Source organism: Numida meleagris, unplaced genomic scaffold, assembly GCF_002078875.1.
Source record: "Numida meleagris isolate 19003 breed g44 Domestic line unplaced genomic scaffold, NumMel1.0 unplaced_Scaffold272, whole genome shotgun sequence".
Lineage (NCBI taxonomy): Eukaryota > Metazoa > Chordata > Aves > Galliformes > Numididae > Numida > Numida meleagris.
The window spans coordinates 157,767-176,254 of record NW_018364530.1 but is presented as its reverse complement, the minus strand read 5'-3'; the positions used below and the strand labels follow the sequence as shown (position 1 = coordinate 176,254).

Genomic DNA, 18,488 nt, shown 5'->3' with positions numbered 1-18,488 from the left:
CCCACACGTGCGGGGGCAGAAGAGGTAGACAAACATCATGAAAAGGCAACAGGTCAGACTGTGATGTCTGCATGTCTCATACCCTCCGCTGGAATCACCCATGGCAGCTGCAGAAGCTCAGCACCCCCCATGCTGTGCTGTCAGACTGGAGATCCAGCTTTGTTGGGCAAAAAGTGCCCAGGAACACACGGAGCCAAGGGGAAATGCACAGAGCAAGCATGCACAATTAATAAAGACAAAGAAAACAAGAGTGCAGTTCCTACCTTCTCCCCCTGAGTCTCGCAGCATCGTGTCTGCCACCACCACTATGGGTCTCTTCAACACATGGGCAAGGACAAAGACGTGGAACTCCTCCAGGCTCTCATACACGGGTTCTTCAGAGCTTTCAACACTTTCAGAAACAAGAAATCAATCAACTTTCATCCCCTGCGCCTTGGCTCATCGCTTTTAATGACAGCAAGAGATTTTGACACTGTTTCTCTGCTGTTGCCTGTCAAGTTTCGTTTTCTAATTTCAGATTTTAGACATAGATCAAAAAAAATTTCCTATTCTAAGACAAGGGTTTGTTTCCAGGAAACACCATAACGCTATCTGGCACTTCTTGGAGCCTCTTATCTAAAGAGCCTCAAAGTGGTGTTTGTTTGGGATGGCTGCAGCGATCAAGTGCCCTTGAAACACAGAGGGAGAGAGAACGCTGTCGAAATCCTCAGCTTCTGTTTATCGCTCTCATTTTGGAGCCATCGAGATGAGAAAAGATGGGAAAAGATCAGCGTTCTGCTCAGTCCCACTCTGCTCCACGTACCCTCCGCAGCCGCCTCCGTTGGTGCCGTAGTGCACGCGAGGTTCGCTCGAGGCCAACTTGATCAGCTCGTTCCACTCCTTCTGCCACTCCTCCTCGGTGTAAACGAGACCGGACTGGAAAAGGGCAAACGGGACAAAATCCTCAGGTTAACTTTTTTTTTTTCCAGTTTCTGCAGCATAGTTTTGTACATGCAGCCACAGCATCTCTCTTCAGGTTTATACAAAAATCATCAATACATCATGCAAAAATGCACACGCTTCCCAAATCAATATTCTCACGGGGAGATAATCCGCCTCAAATGAAGACTTTGCATATTTGCGGGGTGGAAATCAACATTTCAACCCACAGAATTGAGAGGAAAGCTTTACTCTTACTCTTATCCTTCCAGTATTAAAGACAGTGGCACTGCTAGGAAAACCCACGTATGGCACAGCCCTCTCCTCAGGAACCTGCAGTGCTCTGAGGACATCATCCACCCACAGCAGTATGTGGACAGAACACACTGCCCTTCCTACAGCCATCCTATTCCTAAAAGCCTGCAGTAAGTGTTTGGTTTGGGGACCACACCTCTTCTCATGCAGAAGCTTTTCAAATAGCTTCCAACACATCCACGAGGAGCTGAAAGGCATCAGAAGCCATACGAACCCTGAGCAAGGTGAGAAATAACCTAAAACACAAGGCCAAGCAAAAAGCTACACTGGAACCTGCTGTGTTTAAGGTCCTAAAGAAGAGTGCTGAGAAATTCCCCAGGAGATGCAGCAGCCCTCCCCTCCTCCTGCTTTCCTGGGCTCCAAAATCAGAGCTCCAGCATCCAAACACAACATCCTAAGTCTTCCAAGCTGCCAAGAAAACCTTCACGCCGCGAACCAGAAGTAACTGACAGTGCAGTCAGCTCCCTGTTTGCTCAGTGAAGTGTTAATTTTCTCTGCTTCTGGTTAAGCCTTTGATATGAATTCTTCCATCACTGATCTACGTGTGTAAAGCAAAGCAAAGGAGGAGAATATTCTACCCAGAGTGAGCTGTGCAAGTCAGAGCGCTTTCCATCACCCTGGGCTGCCTCTTTCAGAGCTCCTTTGGAAAGGACCAGCCCATCATCCCCAACTTCCAGCCAGCCACTCCACCAGCGCCTGCACCACCGACAGAACCGGGGCTGCTCCACCTGACTGCACGCACCTCCTCCATCTGCTGCCTCCCAGATGCTTCTGCTGAGGACTGTTACAAGGGAATGGCACCACCCAGGTCCCGCACCATCAAAATTTCCTAGTCCTTCTAAGATCTACAAGCCACTGCACTTTGCTGTTAGCTAACTCTGGAGATAGCCTTGAGCACACAGTTTAAAGAGACGCCTAAAAGCGTGCTTTTAATAGCAGTAACGCCTCCAACTATTTATTACCTACTCTGTTTCAAACACTGAAATACAAATTATTTTCAAACTGTCAAGATACTAAACTTTGTGCCCTTCCAAAAATAAAAAGGAAGCTGCAAAATAAACATCCTTCAGTGTCAGGTGGAAACAGAAGTTTGCCCTATTCACAAAAACAGCACACAATTTGAGGACACGTGGTAACTTTCCACCCTGACAAACCAGGTCCCTGCTTTTGGAGCAGGGGGGGTGGGGGGTGAGCACGTCACAGCTTTGAAGTCTTTAATGTGGCTAGTTCATAATTTCCTTTTTTTGGTGGTGGAGGCTGCCCCATGCTTCGGCTGAGGCGCATCTTTCTGATCTTATCACAAGACAGACCTACACGGGAGCGTTTCTTACAGCGCAGCACGGCGATCGCATCCTGCCACCGCCAGCCAGGCAGCCCCAGCAAGGCCGGATCCTTGGTGTGCAGTGATGCTTGTTTTCCACCGATGCAGGACACAACGCGGCTCTAATCAAGGAATTTTCCTACTATGTAATACAGAGAATTTCACCCAAGTTTCACAGCCGGAGTTTAGGTTGAAGGATATTTCTCATCGGGGCATGGCCAAGTTCTGCAAGCCACAGACTTGCCTAAAATTCAAGACATTTGTTTCTCCTCCCAAACCTACGGGTTTTATCCTGTTTTATCAGGATTTTGCACTCTGCTCCCAGACCACATTCAGTCTGGTTCCTACCTCCTTGTTCTGTTGCGTCTGCTGCCAACGCCACCGCCGCTTCAGGGCTTCCCTTTCCACACCTTTATCCATTAGGGTATAAAGGGATTTGCGAAGCACGAGATCTCTATCATGGAAACCCCACATACCTGCACAGAGGGAAGGAAAAACACCGGAGGATTAGCAAGAGCTGGCACTTCTCCACCCTCTGCTATGTAATCGTTTAAGTCCTACGCCGTGCCACAAGCCAGGGGAAGTGGTACAATGGGAAACGAAGGCAGAGAAATGCAAGTTGAGCAGGGCCAACCCTGCTCAAGCCCCAGTCTGTTGTTCACAGATTCCACAATCCCAAACTCCCTGCTCAAAGCCCGCATCTGTCATCCACGGCAAGCTTTCAGACAGCTACAACCAGAAGCTGTCACCTTCAACTACAAGGACTCTCCCAAAAATACTTGATCACACGGTGCTTTCCATCAATGCTAGGCTGCTCCGTTGAGGGAAAATGCATACCAGGGGAAATGAGACTGCGGTTTTGCTGTGTCTGAACAGAGCTGGCCACACAAAGGAAATACACAAGCCCACTCATTTAGAAGTCTAGAAACCTCAAAAATTTGTCACGAGGTAAAGTTACAGGAGCAAAACTGAGCTCTTGGAACTGCTCTGCTCAGCCACCTCCGGAGAACTGGGCGGCTCTGTTATTTCACATTTCCTTCAGAAACAAGGGGAAACTTGCCAAAGGGAAGAGGCGAGGCCCAGCCCCGAGAGAGCAGTTTTAGAAGTACACAAGCATTTGGCAGCTCGCTTCCCTCAGCTCCATCTCTCCTCGCCAGCCCCGCCAGACTACGGCTTCCCACAGGGATGGATGGGACACGTGATGCTGCTCATCCCAAAGGCAGACAGGGTGCCTGGACTCTCCTTCCACCTTTTCCAGCAGCAGCAGCAGCTTCTCTGAGCTGACAGCACTAAGCGGCTGGGGCAGAGAAGGGAGGCTGCGCGCAGCTCTGCGCGGTGCTGGACGGAATCACTGAGCTACTTCCCCGGCCATGCACTCGGTGAAGCTCTTACCCAGGGATGCGGCGTGGAGCAGGCAGTTCCCATCACCCGTGGTGGCCAAGGGAAGCAGCCTCTGGCAGCTGGGATCCACGTTCGCCCACCAGTTCAGACGACCTGGGGGAATATTTGAGAGTGTGAAAACCAGGCACGTAGCAGGATGTGGAACCAAACAATAAGGGAGATGAGGGCTGCAGCCTGCTTAATTTGCAATGGGAACACCCATGGAGATGAGCTGCATACCCATCCTGCAGCTGGAAGAGGAAAGGAGTGAAGAAGATGCAATAAAAAGGGCAGGCTGGAGTTACATCATCGTGGTGACTTGGGGAGAAGGTCAGGCTGCAAGAACAGGCAGGACATGGGAAATAATGACTTCAGGTCATATAAACCAGAGCTAAAGCTAGAAGCAGGAGCCAGCCCAGCTAGGATTTAACCCGGACCAGCATTCTCCTCCTGCCCATTTTTCTCTCTGCTTGTTTCACAACCCCAGCCAACCATCAGGCCGAGAGCACGGCCAAAGAACCAGTCACAAAAGGTGCCAACAACTCTTCCAGTTTCCTCAGTTAATAACAAGAGTGCTCTTAGTTGCTTCGAGGAAGCAGATCACTCCTACTTAACACATCTCGTGTGAGTAACTCTCAGAACTTTTGCTGAGCCAAGCAGCTTTACCAATGAAAATGCAAACTGACAGCGCTTAAAAATAGCAGCTTTTGGGTAATATAAGGCACGTGAATTACTACAAGTCAAGAGAGAAGGTTTTCAGATCATCTAAAAATAGAAGCTAGGAAAAATCAACACACACCACAATTCAGCCTAAGACTGGAAGTCAAACATTGATCCAGGGAAGGCAGCTGCGTTATGACTCCAGCTCACAACTCCTGCTCTGCTGTGCCCTCACCACTGCACCGTGTCCCCCAGCTGGGATTTCTGGCAGCAGATCCTGCACCTGCAACAGGCACTTGGGCGGGCACGTTCTGTTCAGGGGGCAAATGCACTGCACCCACTTGAACTGCTCTTTCAGCACAGTTTTCTTTTCCCTGCATTTCCAATGAACATCCCCGCTCCTGAGCAAGGCCCCTGGCTTCACAAGGAGCACGTGATTTCTTAAAATTGTTTGCACAACCTCAGCGAGAACAGACGCAGGAGAGCTACACTCAGAGAAGGGCTTTTAAACACCACTGGGAGATAAACACAGGAAAAGCACAAGAGGCAGAGCTCACTGGCATGCGATGCTGGTGATTGCTTTTCTCAGCATCAGGAAAGGAACCCGCTGGAGTTGCGGAGTGTTTAGCACACAGCCTCGAGACAATAGCTCTGCTTGGAAAAGGGGCTGATTTGCACTCAATATAGTTCCTGGCATGGCGACGTCGCAAACCTTCGCCAAGTGGCACGGAGCCAGAAGAGCAAAGCGAGAAGCAAAACAGCATCTAACAAAAGCTAAACAAAAACGGAATGCTGCTGCACTCAGTATCGAGCTTTTCATCGCCTCCGCGTGTTTCCTTGGGAACGCGCTGCTCTTTTCCTGGATGTGGCCACTGAGTTTCTGGGATTTGTCTTCCCAGGGTGTTGGCTGCGCCTCTGGTCAGCACTTCCGAGTTGTGCAGACTCCCAGCCAGTGCAGCCAGGTGCACACACACACAGACACACCTTCAGAAGGCTTTTCTCTTTGCAGCACGCAGTCACGACGTGCTGCATATCCACGCTGAGGCACGCAGAGTAATTTGTCCAGACTTCCACACGCTCTGAGTTACGCAAGAGAGGTCATCGCTGCTTCACTCCCTCCAAAGAAGCCACATTCCCCAAACCTTTCTCAACATTTTCCTTGTGGCAAGGCAGTAAAGGGCCAAGAGGCCCCCTAGAAGTATTTAAAACCACATATTTCTCTGCGCACAGTTATTAGCAGCAAGTCCTGGAAGCTCCGCATGCCAGCAGAAGGGAAAAATAATTGGATTCAGGAGCACAATGGATCTTCCTGCCATCAGCACTTCAGCAACAGTGAGAAGAAATGGGACTGTGACTGGCAGGACAAATTGACACGAGCACCAAAAGCTTTGCTATTGCTGGCTCACCGCTGGTTCATCACGGCACTTTGGGCTCTGGCTACCTCTCGCTCGTCCTTGTGCTTTTCAGCTTGTTCCTTTCCCCATGACCTGGCAGAAAAAGCTCCATTAAGAGCTGATGCTGCTCCAAAACCTAAGAGGTCAGCGACAGCTCTTTTGCACAGCTGAAGCAGTCCACAGTGCCTGGGGCTTCCCGTTGCAGCACTGCTCTTACTGGACCAAGTTCTGCCACACAGCTGCTTTCAGGATGTTTTTCTGCACAGCAAGAGCATTTGTTTGTTCCAGAAGAGATCAGGAACCTGCACCCAAGCACACACATTTTGTGAGACGCAGCTTTCCTCTAACAGGAACCTCTAAATAGGTCACACAAATAGGAAGGAATGAAGACAGCACTGCTCCTAGTCCGAAGCCCAGCACTGACTCACAGAAATCAAATGGCTTCCCTGAGGCTACCAGGGACTCCGTGCGGAATGAGGGCCGCCCTCCCCACGTGGCAGAGGCAGCGTTCCCAGGGATGACTTGTTCTCTGGCTCCTCAGGCTGACGTGACCGATCCAGTGCTAACACCCACCTCCACGCCGTGCAGTTGCTGCAGAACACATTTTTCTCCCCTTGCTGAATCACTGGGTGGAGAAGGAGTGGGATCACCTCCTGGAACTGGGTTATCAAAGAGACCAAAAAAGGAGAAAGCAGCAAGAAAATGCAGCAAGCTTGTTTATCCTATCTAAAATTAGATAGTTTGTCCGCAGGCTCCCTCATCCAGTTCAGAGCCCAGCTCTTTGATGAAAGCAATGCTTGCAGAAAACACTTTCATTTCAGGATCTGGCAGCAACAAGAGCTCGTCCTGATGCCTTCACACACCTGTAGCTACTTTCTCCCTGACCAGAACATATCTTCCATCATCAGGAAGGCCAAGAACCGGAGGCTTACTACGTGTCAGCTAACCATATTGCTGTTCCACCTGCCGGAACGCTGCAGAACATGGCAGTGCCAGCTCCAAGGCTGGCTCTTGGGCACACTTCCCCTAGAGCCCAGGCTCAGATTCCTGCTCTCGGTGCTGAGGGTGACAGCAGAGGGGCCAAAGGAATCCCAGCCATGAGGTGCTCCACGAGCACTGGCTCAGCAGGAACATCGCCTGTGTTCTGCAGCCAGGTGGGTCCAGATGTGAACTCACCTCTTCCCTTGAGAAAATCAGCGTGGCCAATGACTTACAGGCTAAAATATTTGCAGAAGCTTTGCAAGTCAGATGCTAGTGCGTAAGAGCGGGGGGTACGTGTACACACGTGCCTCTGACCATGCACTGAACCCAGCTGAGAAGCTTCAGGAGCCGGGTGATGCATTGTTGAGGCAGGGACAGAAGCATGCTGATTTCTTTGACTGCCTGCTGAGAGACACGGGATGCTTATGTTCCAGGAACAAGGAACTTGTTCACCATTCCAACAGTGAAGCAAGCGTTGAGCGAAGAGAGACTGAATCCTTAACTCAGCTGTTTTTAACAGTCCACCTACAGATGCTTACTGCAGCACCAGCCTGGAGAACGAAGCAGAAGTTCCCTTGCCAGGGTGCTGGGGGCACTTTCAGAGAAGGGCTTGGCATTGTTTTGCTGACCTTGGAGCAAAGGCACAGCAATCAAGCCTAGGGTTTCTTTCAACTCTTCTGGACTTTTCAGGTAGCCTCGGGAAAGGCACTGCCCACTGCTGCTCCGCATGCAGAACAAGAAAAGCACCTTGCATCTGCAGAATATAGAACAAGGCTTAAACCATTTAGGTTTGCAACAAGGAACGCTAAGGTTGCAGCAAGGGCCAAATTTCTGGCTCCACCAAGGCCTTTTCACAGAGCTCGGAGCATATTAAAAGCTTTCCAAGAGGATGTCATTATAATTTACAGCCACTTTAAGGCACGCTTACTCTGCCACAGTGGTGTAAAGGGATCTCTGGATAGAATGAGAAGAGCATCTTAATGTTTATTGGTCTATAAAATATTTGCTTAATTCTCTAAGGACAGCATGCACTAAATTAAGAAGGGATATCAGTGTAGATCACAGCACCACGCTCAGCACCTTACTTCAAATTAAGCTTGGAGCATCTCATATACACAGTACAGCCCTTTATTAAAGATCTGTGCCCTTCTATAACGAACCCACATATATAATGCAGGTTCACTTTGCCTTCAAACGGTGCTTTGTAAAAATCAATTACTTAACATTAACGTCATCTCTGAGAAGCACCCTCAGATCTCCCACAGAGGAGCACAGCCAAGGGGCTGATCCAGCTCCATCTGAGAGCGGGCTGCCTGCTCTGCCAACAGCACGCTCCTCTTCCACCGAGGTCACAGAGGGACCTGCTGGATACGCTACACGTACACAAAAGGGATTCACACAAATTACAGTTTCAGGGAACTATGCTGAAAACTAGATCCTACTCATCTAAACACACCGTAGCTGTTGGCCAGAGTTCATGCCGAAATGCAGCAATCCAATACCCAGCCTGAACTCTGCTGAGATGCAGATAAGCATGCTTCAATTTGCATCAGCTTTACCGCATACAAACAGCAATGCTGCCGTAACAAGATCACTTGGATCAAGTGTTCATTTCCAAAACATGAGCATATTTATTACAGGAACACCTGAGCAGGAGAGGGCTAAAATTTGAGATTAAGAATCTACGTTCTCTCTGAAGGAATAATAGTTTTGTAGGCATGTGCACTACAACAGAAGTAAAAGGAGATGTTAAGGCTTCTGAGATCCTGCCCCGTGCCCCCACCCTGCCCCAACCATACACTGTCCTGGTAACACGTATTAGGCTGCTTCCTGCCAGCATGGAGGTTCCATTCATTCACCAGCCCAACCTTATTTACACATCACCTAGCAACTATTCAGGAGGAAAACAGCACGTTGGAAAACAAATCCCTCTGCACTCATAAGGTGGCTCCTCTGCAGGTACATGCAAAGCCAGCAGACGAGTTTTCCCGCACTGAAGTAGCAAGCATATGAAATGCATCATCAATTTCAAGCGTTTGTAATCACTTCTAATATTTGTCCATGATGATTAGCTGCTCTTCGTGTTATGCAGTCACTTCTTTCCTCCTCCTTCTCACAGTTGGGCTGATGGGACAGGACGGGGCATGGGGAAGCTTAGGTGGTGAGATAATGCAACTTTTTTTTTTTTTTTTTTTTTTTTTAGTATTACCACTCAGCTGCATGAGCTATGACAACACACACAATTTGCATTCTGTGTCTGCAGGCAAAGCAAAGCAGACTCTTGCCCAACTCTTGCACCACGCTATAAAAAAGGATGAAATATAATCTATCACAGATATGCATCCTTGCTCAGTTCTTTGCAGCCTACAGCATGTATGCCAGCAGATTCGAGTCAGCGCCACTGCGAACTGCCACCACGGTGCTGCACTGGCACGGAAAATAAGTAATTTGGGAACATAAATACTTACCGGCCTGCTCCAGTGCCACCAACATTGACTGCTCAATGAGGTCTCGCTCGATGAAGCTGCGGAACTCCTCTGTGTACACCGTGAGGTCAGGCAGCTGGAAGGTGGAGATGGGCATCTCCAGCAGGTGCTCGCTGCTGCCGTTGCTGGAGACGTGGGAGCGGGCCAGGGAGACGATGGTGGAGCTGGCGTGGGAAATGCCTCGAGACAGGCGTTTTTCTGGGAGGGGAAGGAAAATGAAACACCACCTGAACGGTGCAGAAGCAGCGAACCTCACCAAAGCTTGTATTAAAATCACTGCCTTCAGCTAGTATTTTTCGGTTGCTGGAAGCCAAATTGCTCTAACACATCTCCAACTCAGAAAGAGGACTGAATTGCTCCACATGGCTTTCTGATGGCTCTTACCCTGCACAATGTCATCCTGCCGCTGCAGCGGTGGTCGCCCGGGCCGGGCTGCCTCCTTCTCCGGGGGCTTGTAGCTGCGTCCCTCGTTAAAGGAGTGTGGCAAGTTCCCCGCATGCACCTGCCGTAGCTGCTCGAAGTCACTCAGTGCTGCGCTCAGATCCCAGTTTTTACCTGGATTGCAAAGCATCGCAAGTGGTCACCATCATACGAGAGAAATATCAAGTCAACTCCTACAACACCCATCTGGAAACTAATAATAAGCTATCTACCCATGAAATTTGGAGCTATATTCCTACCCAGGATTTGGATTTGAAGAAATGTAAGCATGAAATGAAGTGCCCAGCACATCAGGCTTACTGCCCGTGGTCACACAGGTGGCTTACACACTCCCTGAATGTGCAGTAGACAGGCACAGGGCTTAGAGGGAGCTGCTGCTCCTGCTTGCTGGAGCCTGCACAGCCTCCCCAAAGCTCCCGAGACCTCAAGTTTTGCCAGGACTAGATTTCTGGCTGTAAAATGAAGGGCAGGGTCACCATAACAGCACGCACGCTGAACACAGAGCATGGGACTGAAGACAAACAAATGACATTTTGCCCTTAGGAAAGGGAAACGGAAAGTCAGGCTGTGTTATGTCCACCAGCATCTACACAAGCCAATTGCTTCAGGTCAGAGTGAGCGCTTTGTTTTCTAAGCCTCCCCAGCTGCAGTGAAGATAATCCATCGTGATGCAGACACCACTTCTTTGCTGACAAAGTTTAACAGCCTGCAGCTCCCTATCCCCCACGTTATGGCAGGATAACACTCGAGTGAAAAACACACACAGTGAAGCACGACTTTAAAAGCTGATGGTTTTTAACAGAACTTTTTTCAGGCTCTGCGCATGGTTTTTAAGAGACTCGACTCTTTTTGAGCTGACACTAAAAATATAAAAGCAAGGAAAACGCCAACCAGCCTAGGCAGCAGCTCCAACACTTTCCAGCAGGCTGCAGCCATTACTAGCCAGATAAATTATTCATCAAAACAGATTTAACTTAGAGTTGGGGGAATCCTTAAAGCAATTCCTCTTCCTGCTAACACTACTCAGCATGCTGAAAGAGTATATGTTAACACACTGAAATCTTCCAGTATGCAATAAACTGACCTTTTAGAAGCCACTGTCTTCCAAAGGCAAGAATACACAGCAAAAGAGAGTCTACCATATGGCTTTCATTTGAGAAATTTGTGATTTTTATGAACACTGTTAGTCTAAGCTCTTAAATTAGCAAGTTAGCAGACACTGTAGAAAGAAAGCCAACTTTATATACAGTAATTCCACTACAGGCAAGATACATAAACTGCCAATGGGTTTATATGATAGCTCATGGATAATACAAGAAGCATTATGTCTAATTCCCAAACGGAAACCTGTTTTTTAAGCATTCAAATTCTTCTGAGAGATGTAATTTGCAGCATTTAATGACTGACTCCAAGCAGAAAGTTATTTTAAGGTTTACCTTTCGAGGCTTTTTTTTCCGTTTCATTCTTTAAATGAACCAACAAATCAGTATTGAGGAATGAGAATGACCCACCAGATTAAGATTAGATCTGCTGGCACATCATTACCTGCTTTGATGCAAAAGCAACAAGAGGATGCTCTAATACTGACCCAGCATAGCCATATTTACAAGCAGCTGCTTCAGAAATGGAAACCCTTTGGAGGGTCTGTAAGAAACAATGGAAAAGTCTCTGTCTTCCCTCATTTCCACTTGTGGAGATGTCAGTTCCACAGAGACTATGGGAAAAGCAGCAGCGACTCAGCAGTGTGTCGTGAAAGTGAGGTAAAACTGCTGTTGTCAAAATAAATCAACTCGTGCCTGAGCGAGAGACACAAAAATTGGAGGAATATCTGCTTTAACCTTTTCTATCACAAATGTAAATACTGGTTCTGAAAGACAACGTTAGAAATCCTGACATGAGACAAAGAAACCTAAAACCAGAGTATCAACACACCACAAAACCCACAGCTTGCCAGACTTCCGCTCCGGCAGCACTTCGCCATGAGCGGGCTGTGAGACGTCATGAGGTGTGGGCCGCTGTGAGCGAGAGAGCCGGAGCATGTCATAGTGAAGAGGGCCATGGGCCGCCATGAGCTGGGGGCTGCAGGCCACCATGATGGAGGGGGCTGCAGGCCGTGAGGAAGCTGCAGGCCGCCATGATGGAGGGGGCTGCAGGCCGCCATGATGGAGGGGGCTGCAGGCCGTGAGGAAGCCGCAGGCCGCCATGATGGAGGAGACCATAGGCTGCCATGAGGCCACCCTTCAGCCCCCTCATCTCCAGCATGAACAACTAACCCCCCTCAGCTGCTCCCCACATGCCTTGCCTTCAGACCCTTCCCCATCTCACAGTCATGCCTGCTGGGTGTATGGTCGCCTCTCTCGAGCTCCCGGCACAAGGAGGAACCAAGGCTCCTTCTGAAGCAAAGCCAAACTTGCACCATCACCTTTATTCCAATGTTGAGATGGTGATGCTACAGCTCAAGTATCACAGCAAGCATGGTCTTGAATCATATAATTGCATTTCAGTTAAGCACGGACAAATTGCCAAATACAGCTCTCTCTGCTTCAAATGCAATGTTTCTGTCTTCTAGCGTTTAAGCACAGGCCAACATTTACTCACTATCCTTTCGTCAACACAAACCCAAACGTAACACTTGCAAGAAAGCTTACAGCCCCAAAATTCAGACCTGGTGGCCTCTCCTTACTCCTGCCTAAAGCTACAAGCAGAAGGTGAAAAACCAATTATCTACAGCCTTGAAACTAAACGCAGTCATTAAGGAGCAAGTTGCCCATCTTACCCAGTTTTTGAGAAAGAGAAAATGTCAATATTGTGCTATGTTTTAGGGCAAACAAACATACTTTTAAGCAGGCAGAGTGCTGGAAAGCAGCCAGCGTGGTGCATCGAGGCTGCACACAGATGATGCAGCGTTTTGAGGCTTGTCTTCAATTCCTGAGCACTCACTGCTTTCCGGCACCTCGACAGACTGACCCTGCTGACAGAAAGTGCCCCACGATGAGCCCTGGGAGCACTTCTGCACAAGTCAGGCAGCAAGGGCCGCTGCCAGGAGAGGTCACCAGTTCAGTGGCACTCAGCACGGATGGCCAGATACCAGCAAAACAGCAATTTATACTGGCATAATCACACCACCTTCACAAGCAGAACAAGATATACCAGTAAAAGCACAGCTTTGCCTATATAATTATCCCTTATTGCTTTGGAAACACAGGCAGCCTTCAGAGTGCTCACTAGCAGTGATAGCGCTGCTGACAAGAACAATCCCAGAGTTTTACTACCACTGCTGGCAGCGAACAACACACATGAACAGAAGCTGAACGAAGCGGTACTGTGCTCCTGTTCAATGCATTCTCCTTCCAAACATTTGAAATTCATTACCCAATGGCCGCGTAACAAGAAACCAAGGCAGAATTTCACCAGCACCACTGCTGACGGCACCAGCCAGACACCAACTTCCATCCTCACGGGTCCTCCCCACCCTTCTTGCAAGCCCTTTCCACCTTCAGACCACATCAGCCTCCTCCCTGGTCCCATCCCCAGCTGTACATACCTTCGAGCAGGTCTCTGGCCAGTCCTGGCTCTGCCCCTGTCGAGCGAACAAAATCCGACAGGACGATGTCCATATCCAAGGTCGTGTGCTCATGGATTCCTCCTGGCAGCTGGGGTCGGCAGCGCCTGGATCAGCACCTCGGCCTCAATCTAGAAATGACACCAACAACGCGTGCGGCTCGCATTACAGACTATAAAATAATTAGCCTGGAGAGGCAGCTCGAGGCTGGCTCAGAACTATCCAATGGCAGGTGCCCCCCGAGGGGGGAAAGCTTTCTGCACACAGCTAATTGTGCTCGAGGACTGCTGATTAACGGATCAATAATTGCGAGTAAAGCCAGGAGCTCCGCTGCTCCGTGCCCCCATGCACAGCCAGAGCGATGCTGCAGGTCCAGGTGTGCCAAAGACTGAGCAGCTTCAGGATGAAAATTCTCATCTCAAAGCGACTCAGGGCAGCTCCTCATTGCAAAATCACAGGCAAAGAGCTAGGAGAAGAAACAAGTTTGTTTGGTAGCAGAAAACAGAAAGCTTCTCTCCCTTGCCCACCTGTTCAGAGCACTGCAGACCTTCCCTGAGCAAAACGCTGTAATTAGGAGACGTTGCCTATGCAAGATGAAACAAAAAACCTCTTCAGGCAAATAAAGTAAAGCAAACTCCTTTCAGAGGAACAGAACTGCACCACTGCAGCTCTCCAGGAAGAGGAAGCTCTCTGTCTGCACTTGATTTTAACCAGCACCGATGCCCTTTGCTAAAGCCACGTTCACTTTGTGCAACTTGGAGAGCCCTTCAGCTCCACCTTGCAAAGGCAGCAACAATGTGATTCAGTCTGAGGGAAATGCAAACCAGCCTGGCAGCCCCAGCTGTATTCCATGAGAGATCTTCCTGCCCCTAAAAATCACCCAAGTCTTCCCCAAAAGATCTCCAAAGCCAACACACCGCAAACCCCTCCAATCGCTGATCTTCCCAGAAGGGAACAAAACCTACCAGCGCAAAGATGCATTATGTAAACCTTCCATTTTAACAGGTCCGAAGATTTAGAAAGCCACATGTAGGTGTGTGCTCTTACTGTGCATTCAAATCCTGATTTACTGCATTCCTCAGGGCAGAAACAGAGAGCAGCTTCACAGCAGCTTGGACCAGGCAAAGGCTCTGTGGCCTTTTGCAGTTTAAGGGTTATAAAAGAAAAAAACTGTCAGTTAACACAACCTGCAGGAAAACTCCTCCTAAGCTGAAATTTGGCACATGAATAAGAGGGGAAAAAGTGTGTAAGGCGGGTAGACAGAGCTGTCGCCACATGGAGAGGAAAGGAAATGTCAGCGTTACAGGGAAGATGAACAATCTCGTCCACTTTCTCGTCCACTTGCCTTAAAAATGACTCTTTTTCTGGATTATTCCTAAAGATGTGGAAAACACCCTCACAGCACACAGCCCCCAAACCCCAGGCACAACAAGCGAAACACGCAAACTGTAATCTGGAATTTCCTGGCTTTGTAGGTTAAATACCATTCTTATTATCTTCCACGCTCTCTAATCATATTCTCATTAACTACACACACACACACAGAAAAGCTACTGCACGTTATTTAACACTGGAGCAATCTTGGGGCTATTGCCATCCAAAGGCAATCCTAAAGCCAAGCGCATTCTGATGCAGAGCTCTGCCATACCAGTGACGGAGAGGATCCCCCCACCACGAGCCACGTTCCCCAACCACCAGGGAGAACTATGGGAACAGCGAGCGGGGTTTCTCAGTGAGAACTCAGCATCACTGGAGCAAAAGGTAACTTCCTTCTGGTGGGTTCAGCACTTAAAAGCAAGAGGCCTTTCGGAAGGCAGAAGAAAAGAGCAGCGGCACAGCTCACGCCTGCTGACTCGCGGCATTTGCAGCTCCTTAGCAAACTCCCTCACACACAAATATGTCAGCGTCTCAACACTGCAAGGCAAAACACAGATGGAAAACTCCAGGTCCAACAACACTGTAACGAACTGCCAGAGATTTATTGCGAGGGTTCAGCTGAAGAAGCACCCTCTCCCTCTGTGTTGACTTCTTTATTGCTCTCCTTACAGAGAGCTACCTCTCCTCTGCATGCTTTTGGCATCACTCTGATGTGCTGGGCAGGAGCAGTCCCGCAGAGATGTGGCTGCACGGGGAACAGTGCCTTGTGCCGCCTTCTCCTCCTCCTCTTCCTCCTCCTGCAGCTTCAAAGCCTGCTACAAGGATGAGAAATGCTCTGTGCTCATCCCTCCCACTGCACCAGGTAGGAAATGAAGCCCAAAGAGATCTGCAACCACAAGTATCATAGAACGCTGCCCAGCAAAGATTGAAGTGTTTCAGGTGTCAGTACACCAAAATCCCCCCAACAGTAGGCACAGAGGCATTTATGACCCTGTTAAGACAGTTTCCAGTGCTGGATGGAATCCCTAAGTGAGCTCTTCTGTCACATGAGTAGAAGCGTGCTAAGGAAAATGTATTTCGGACTGAAAAGCAGTCGTCGTATGACCTCTGCAATGCTGACAGATCTTAGCTTTCCCACCAGTGGGAATGAGGCAAATTAAAGCCTGAGAATTCATGCTTTAATCTCCCCTCAGAATACCAGCTCCCCTCTGGCCCAATGCACAGACACCACCTTCAGCACACAGACATCACCCCCAGCCCCGCAGGCACCGGTTTTCCTCTGCCACACAATCAGAACAGCACAAACATTTCAGAAATCACTCATTTCCTCACCAGAGCTACATCTGGACACGGGCAAACTCCCCAAAGTTGGTGGAAGCCATGCCCAAGGAGCTGTCCCAGCCAACAGGAGCAGCAGGCAGCCCATCCTGGCTATCCCCCACAGCCTCATGCAAAGGAAGGAACGAGGAAAACCCTCTGTGATCCAATATGCGAAAGACAAATACTGCTGCAGCGGAGGGGATGGGATCTCCACCCAAGGCATGCTCCATGGAGCACATCTTGCCTTTCACCTCTTACAGGTTCTTGAGATAAAGCTGCACCTGGTTTATCACATTTTTAATACACAGCTTTGCTACAGGTTTGAAACACTGCAGAAAACCATCATATTCCACGCTACAGGGTGTTAAACAGCCAATTTCGTTAAGCTACCCCAAAAATACCCTATAATCAGTACTTATCAAAGGAATGCTGTTTTCAAAATATTTACATTTTAAACTATTCCAGATAAAAATGCCACCAAAAGTACTGCTGTGTGCACCCCAAGTTCTCGCTGCTCAACATTACGTGCAAAACAACAGCTGGACTTGGAGCATCCCATCTCCCGCTGCTGCCCACAGAGCTCCCATAGAAGGAGAGCTTCCAAATTTCCCCCTTTCCACTGGTGAAGAGCCAAAACCAAATTGCCTTAATTTGCAAAGACTCAAATTAGAACGATTCCCTGCACACTACAGGAGGGAAGGGAGGAATTTGGCAGACGCTGCCCTGTGGCAGGTGAGGAAGGGGTTAGACACATGGCTGGGGAGAAGGGTCTGGACCCCTCCAAGGTCCCCTCCTCACCCCTCTCAGGAATGGAACAATGTCTCTCTGAGCTCAGAAATGCTGACAAAGTGTATGTGGGAAGAAACCACCGTTGCCAAATTCCCTCAGTTTTCCTCCCAGCATACAGTCCCTCACCTCTACGCTCTTCTGACACACTGCCAAATCTCACCCATCCTTCAAAGCTTTTCCTCATTTAATTTCATCACTGGGCTGCAGAGCAGAGAGCCACTAATTTAAGATTTTGGAAAGCTGGCATGTTTTCCTTAATTGCATTTTCAGACACACACACACACACACACACACAAAGAGTGGAGAGTATGCATCTCCAAGCTCTTCAAACCAATAAAAACCTCCGACAGCACAGAGTCTCGTGCTTGGAGAGCCGATGGCTGGCTTGCACAGACCGGGCTCAGCGATGCTTTGCTATGGACTCCAAATTAAAACATGCTTTTCAGAATTTCAAAACAGTCATCAAGTTTAAATACCAGGCAGGACCGCTTCCCAGCAATCCTCCTGTTGGTGATAAGGCCCTATCATCTCCTTCAAATCACTTTTTGGCTAGAAGCAGGAGACCTTCTCACTGCTTTTGGCACTGACATCACGCTGCAGCCCAAACAGGGCACGATCAGAGCTGGGATAAAGCAATCACAGCTGCCAGTCATGCAGGCACCTTGGGGTGAGTGCTTTGTAAACAGGTTTCCGGGAGCAAAGCCATGGCCTATTACACACAGCCCATGGGCTACGTACCTGCGGTGCCTTGGCAGCATGCTGGGAAGCGGCAGACATTCACGTTCAACAATTTATCCAAGAAAAAACAGCACCTGGTTCGCTAGGTAAGTGTCACGCTCACCTCACTCAGCTTCTCAGAACTTCAGGGAACTCCACTTCTTAGCAAAACAGCCATTAGTAACAGCACCCCGAGAGCTGGGGACGCAGCGGCTCTGCCATGGACGACTCGCGTCCGGGGCTGGCCTCACACCAACGAGGCTTCGTACCCTTCCTGGAACATTTGCATAAAGGACCAGAACAGATCACTGGGAAAGAAGAGTGCCTCATTCACAATGAAATCTGTGAAAAGATTGATATTTGAATAAGAGCACTGCTGTGCGGCGTACAATTGCACATTGTTATTGCACCCAGGCAGTCAAACCTCCCGGAACTGCTGGGAGTACACGGAGCGGAGCAGCAGCGCACGATCACACAGCACCCAGGGCATCCGGACAATGCTGCAGGGTGCATGCCCACCTGTACCCCTACTTCACGGACAGAAGTTGCACTATGAAACAGGGCAAGATGTTGGCCTCTTGGCCACCTCCCTGCACACAAACAGGGACGCAGCGCATTTATTTCCTCTCCTAACATTCAGCTCTACCTTGAAGTATGGAAACTCACTTGCATGGGAATAACCCAGCTGACTTCAGAACTCTTCTGCCCTCTGTCTCAGGTTCCTAGCTGCTATCTCAACTGCCTTTGCTGAGTGGCTTTGCTGCTGCTTTCCAGCCTGCTTCCCCTCAGAGGCATTCTGCGATGTTGTCATCTCCTTATCCTTTAAT

At 49.1% G+C, this 18,488-nt stretch overlaps 1 protein-coding gene across 4 annotated transcripts in view; it reads right to left on the bottom strand.

The window, feature by feature from the left end:
• Positions 1-18,488, bottom strand: part of OTUD7B (OTU deubiquitinase 7B) — a 34,515-nt gene that overhangs the window by 7,265 nt on the left and 8,762 nt on the right. For 2 of the 4 annotated variants that reach the window (XM_021382695.1, XM_021382699.1), the window contains exons 2-8: positions 13,441-13,589; positions 9,840-10,010; positions 9,438-9,653; positions 3,947-4,048; positions 2,903-3,030; positions 803-915; positions 264-391 (exon numbers count right to left, since the gene is read on the bottom strand). In XM_021382695.1, coding sequence (XP_021238370.1) covers positions 264-391; positions 803-915; positions 2,903-3,030; positions 3,947-4,048; positions 9,438-9,653; positions 9,840-10,010; positions 13,441-13,513 — 931 coding nt within the window. In that variant the 5' untranslated portion in view covers positions 13,514-13,589. Of the gene's footprint in view, positions 1-263; positions 392-802; positions 916-2,902; positions 3,031-3,946; positions 4,049-9,437; positions 9,654-9,839; positions 10,011-13,440; positions 13,590-14,423; positions 14,708-17,785; positions 18,388-18,488 lie in introns of those variants that run through there. The other 2 variants (XM_021382700.1, XM_021382696.1) reach the window with 2 other exon arrangements.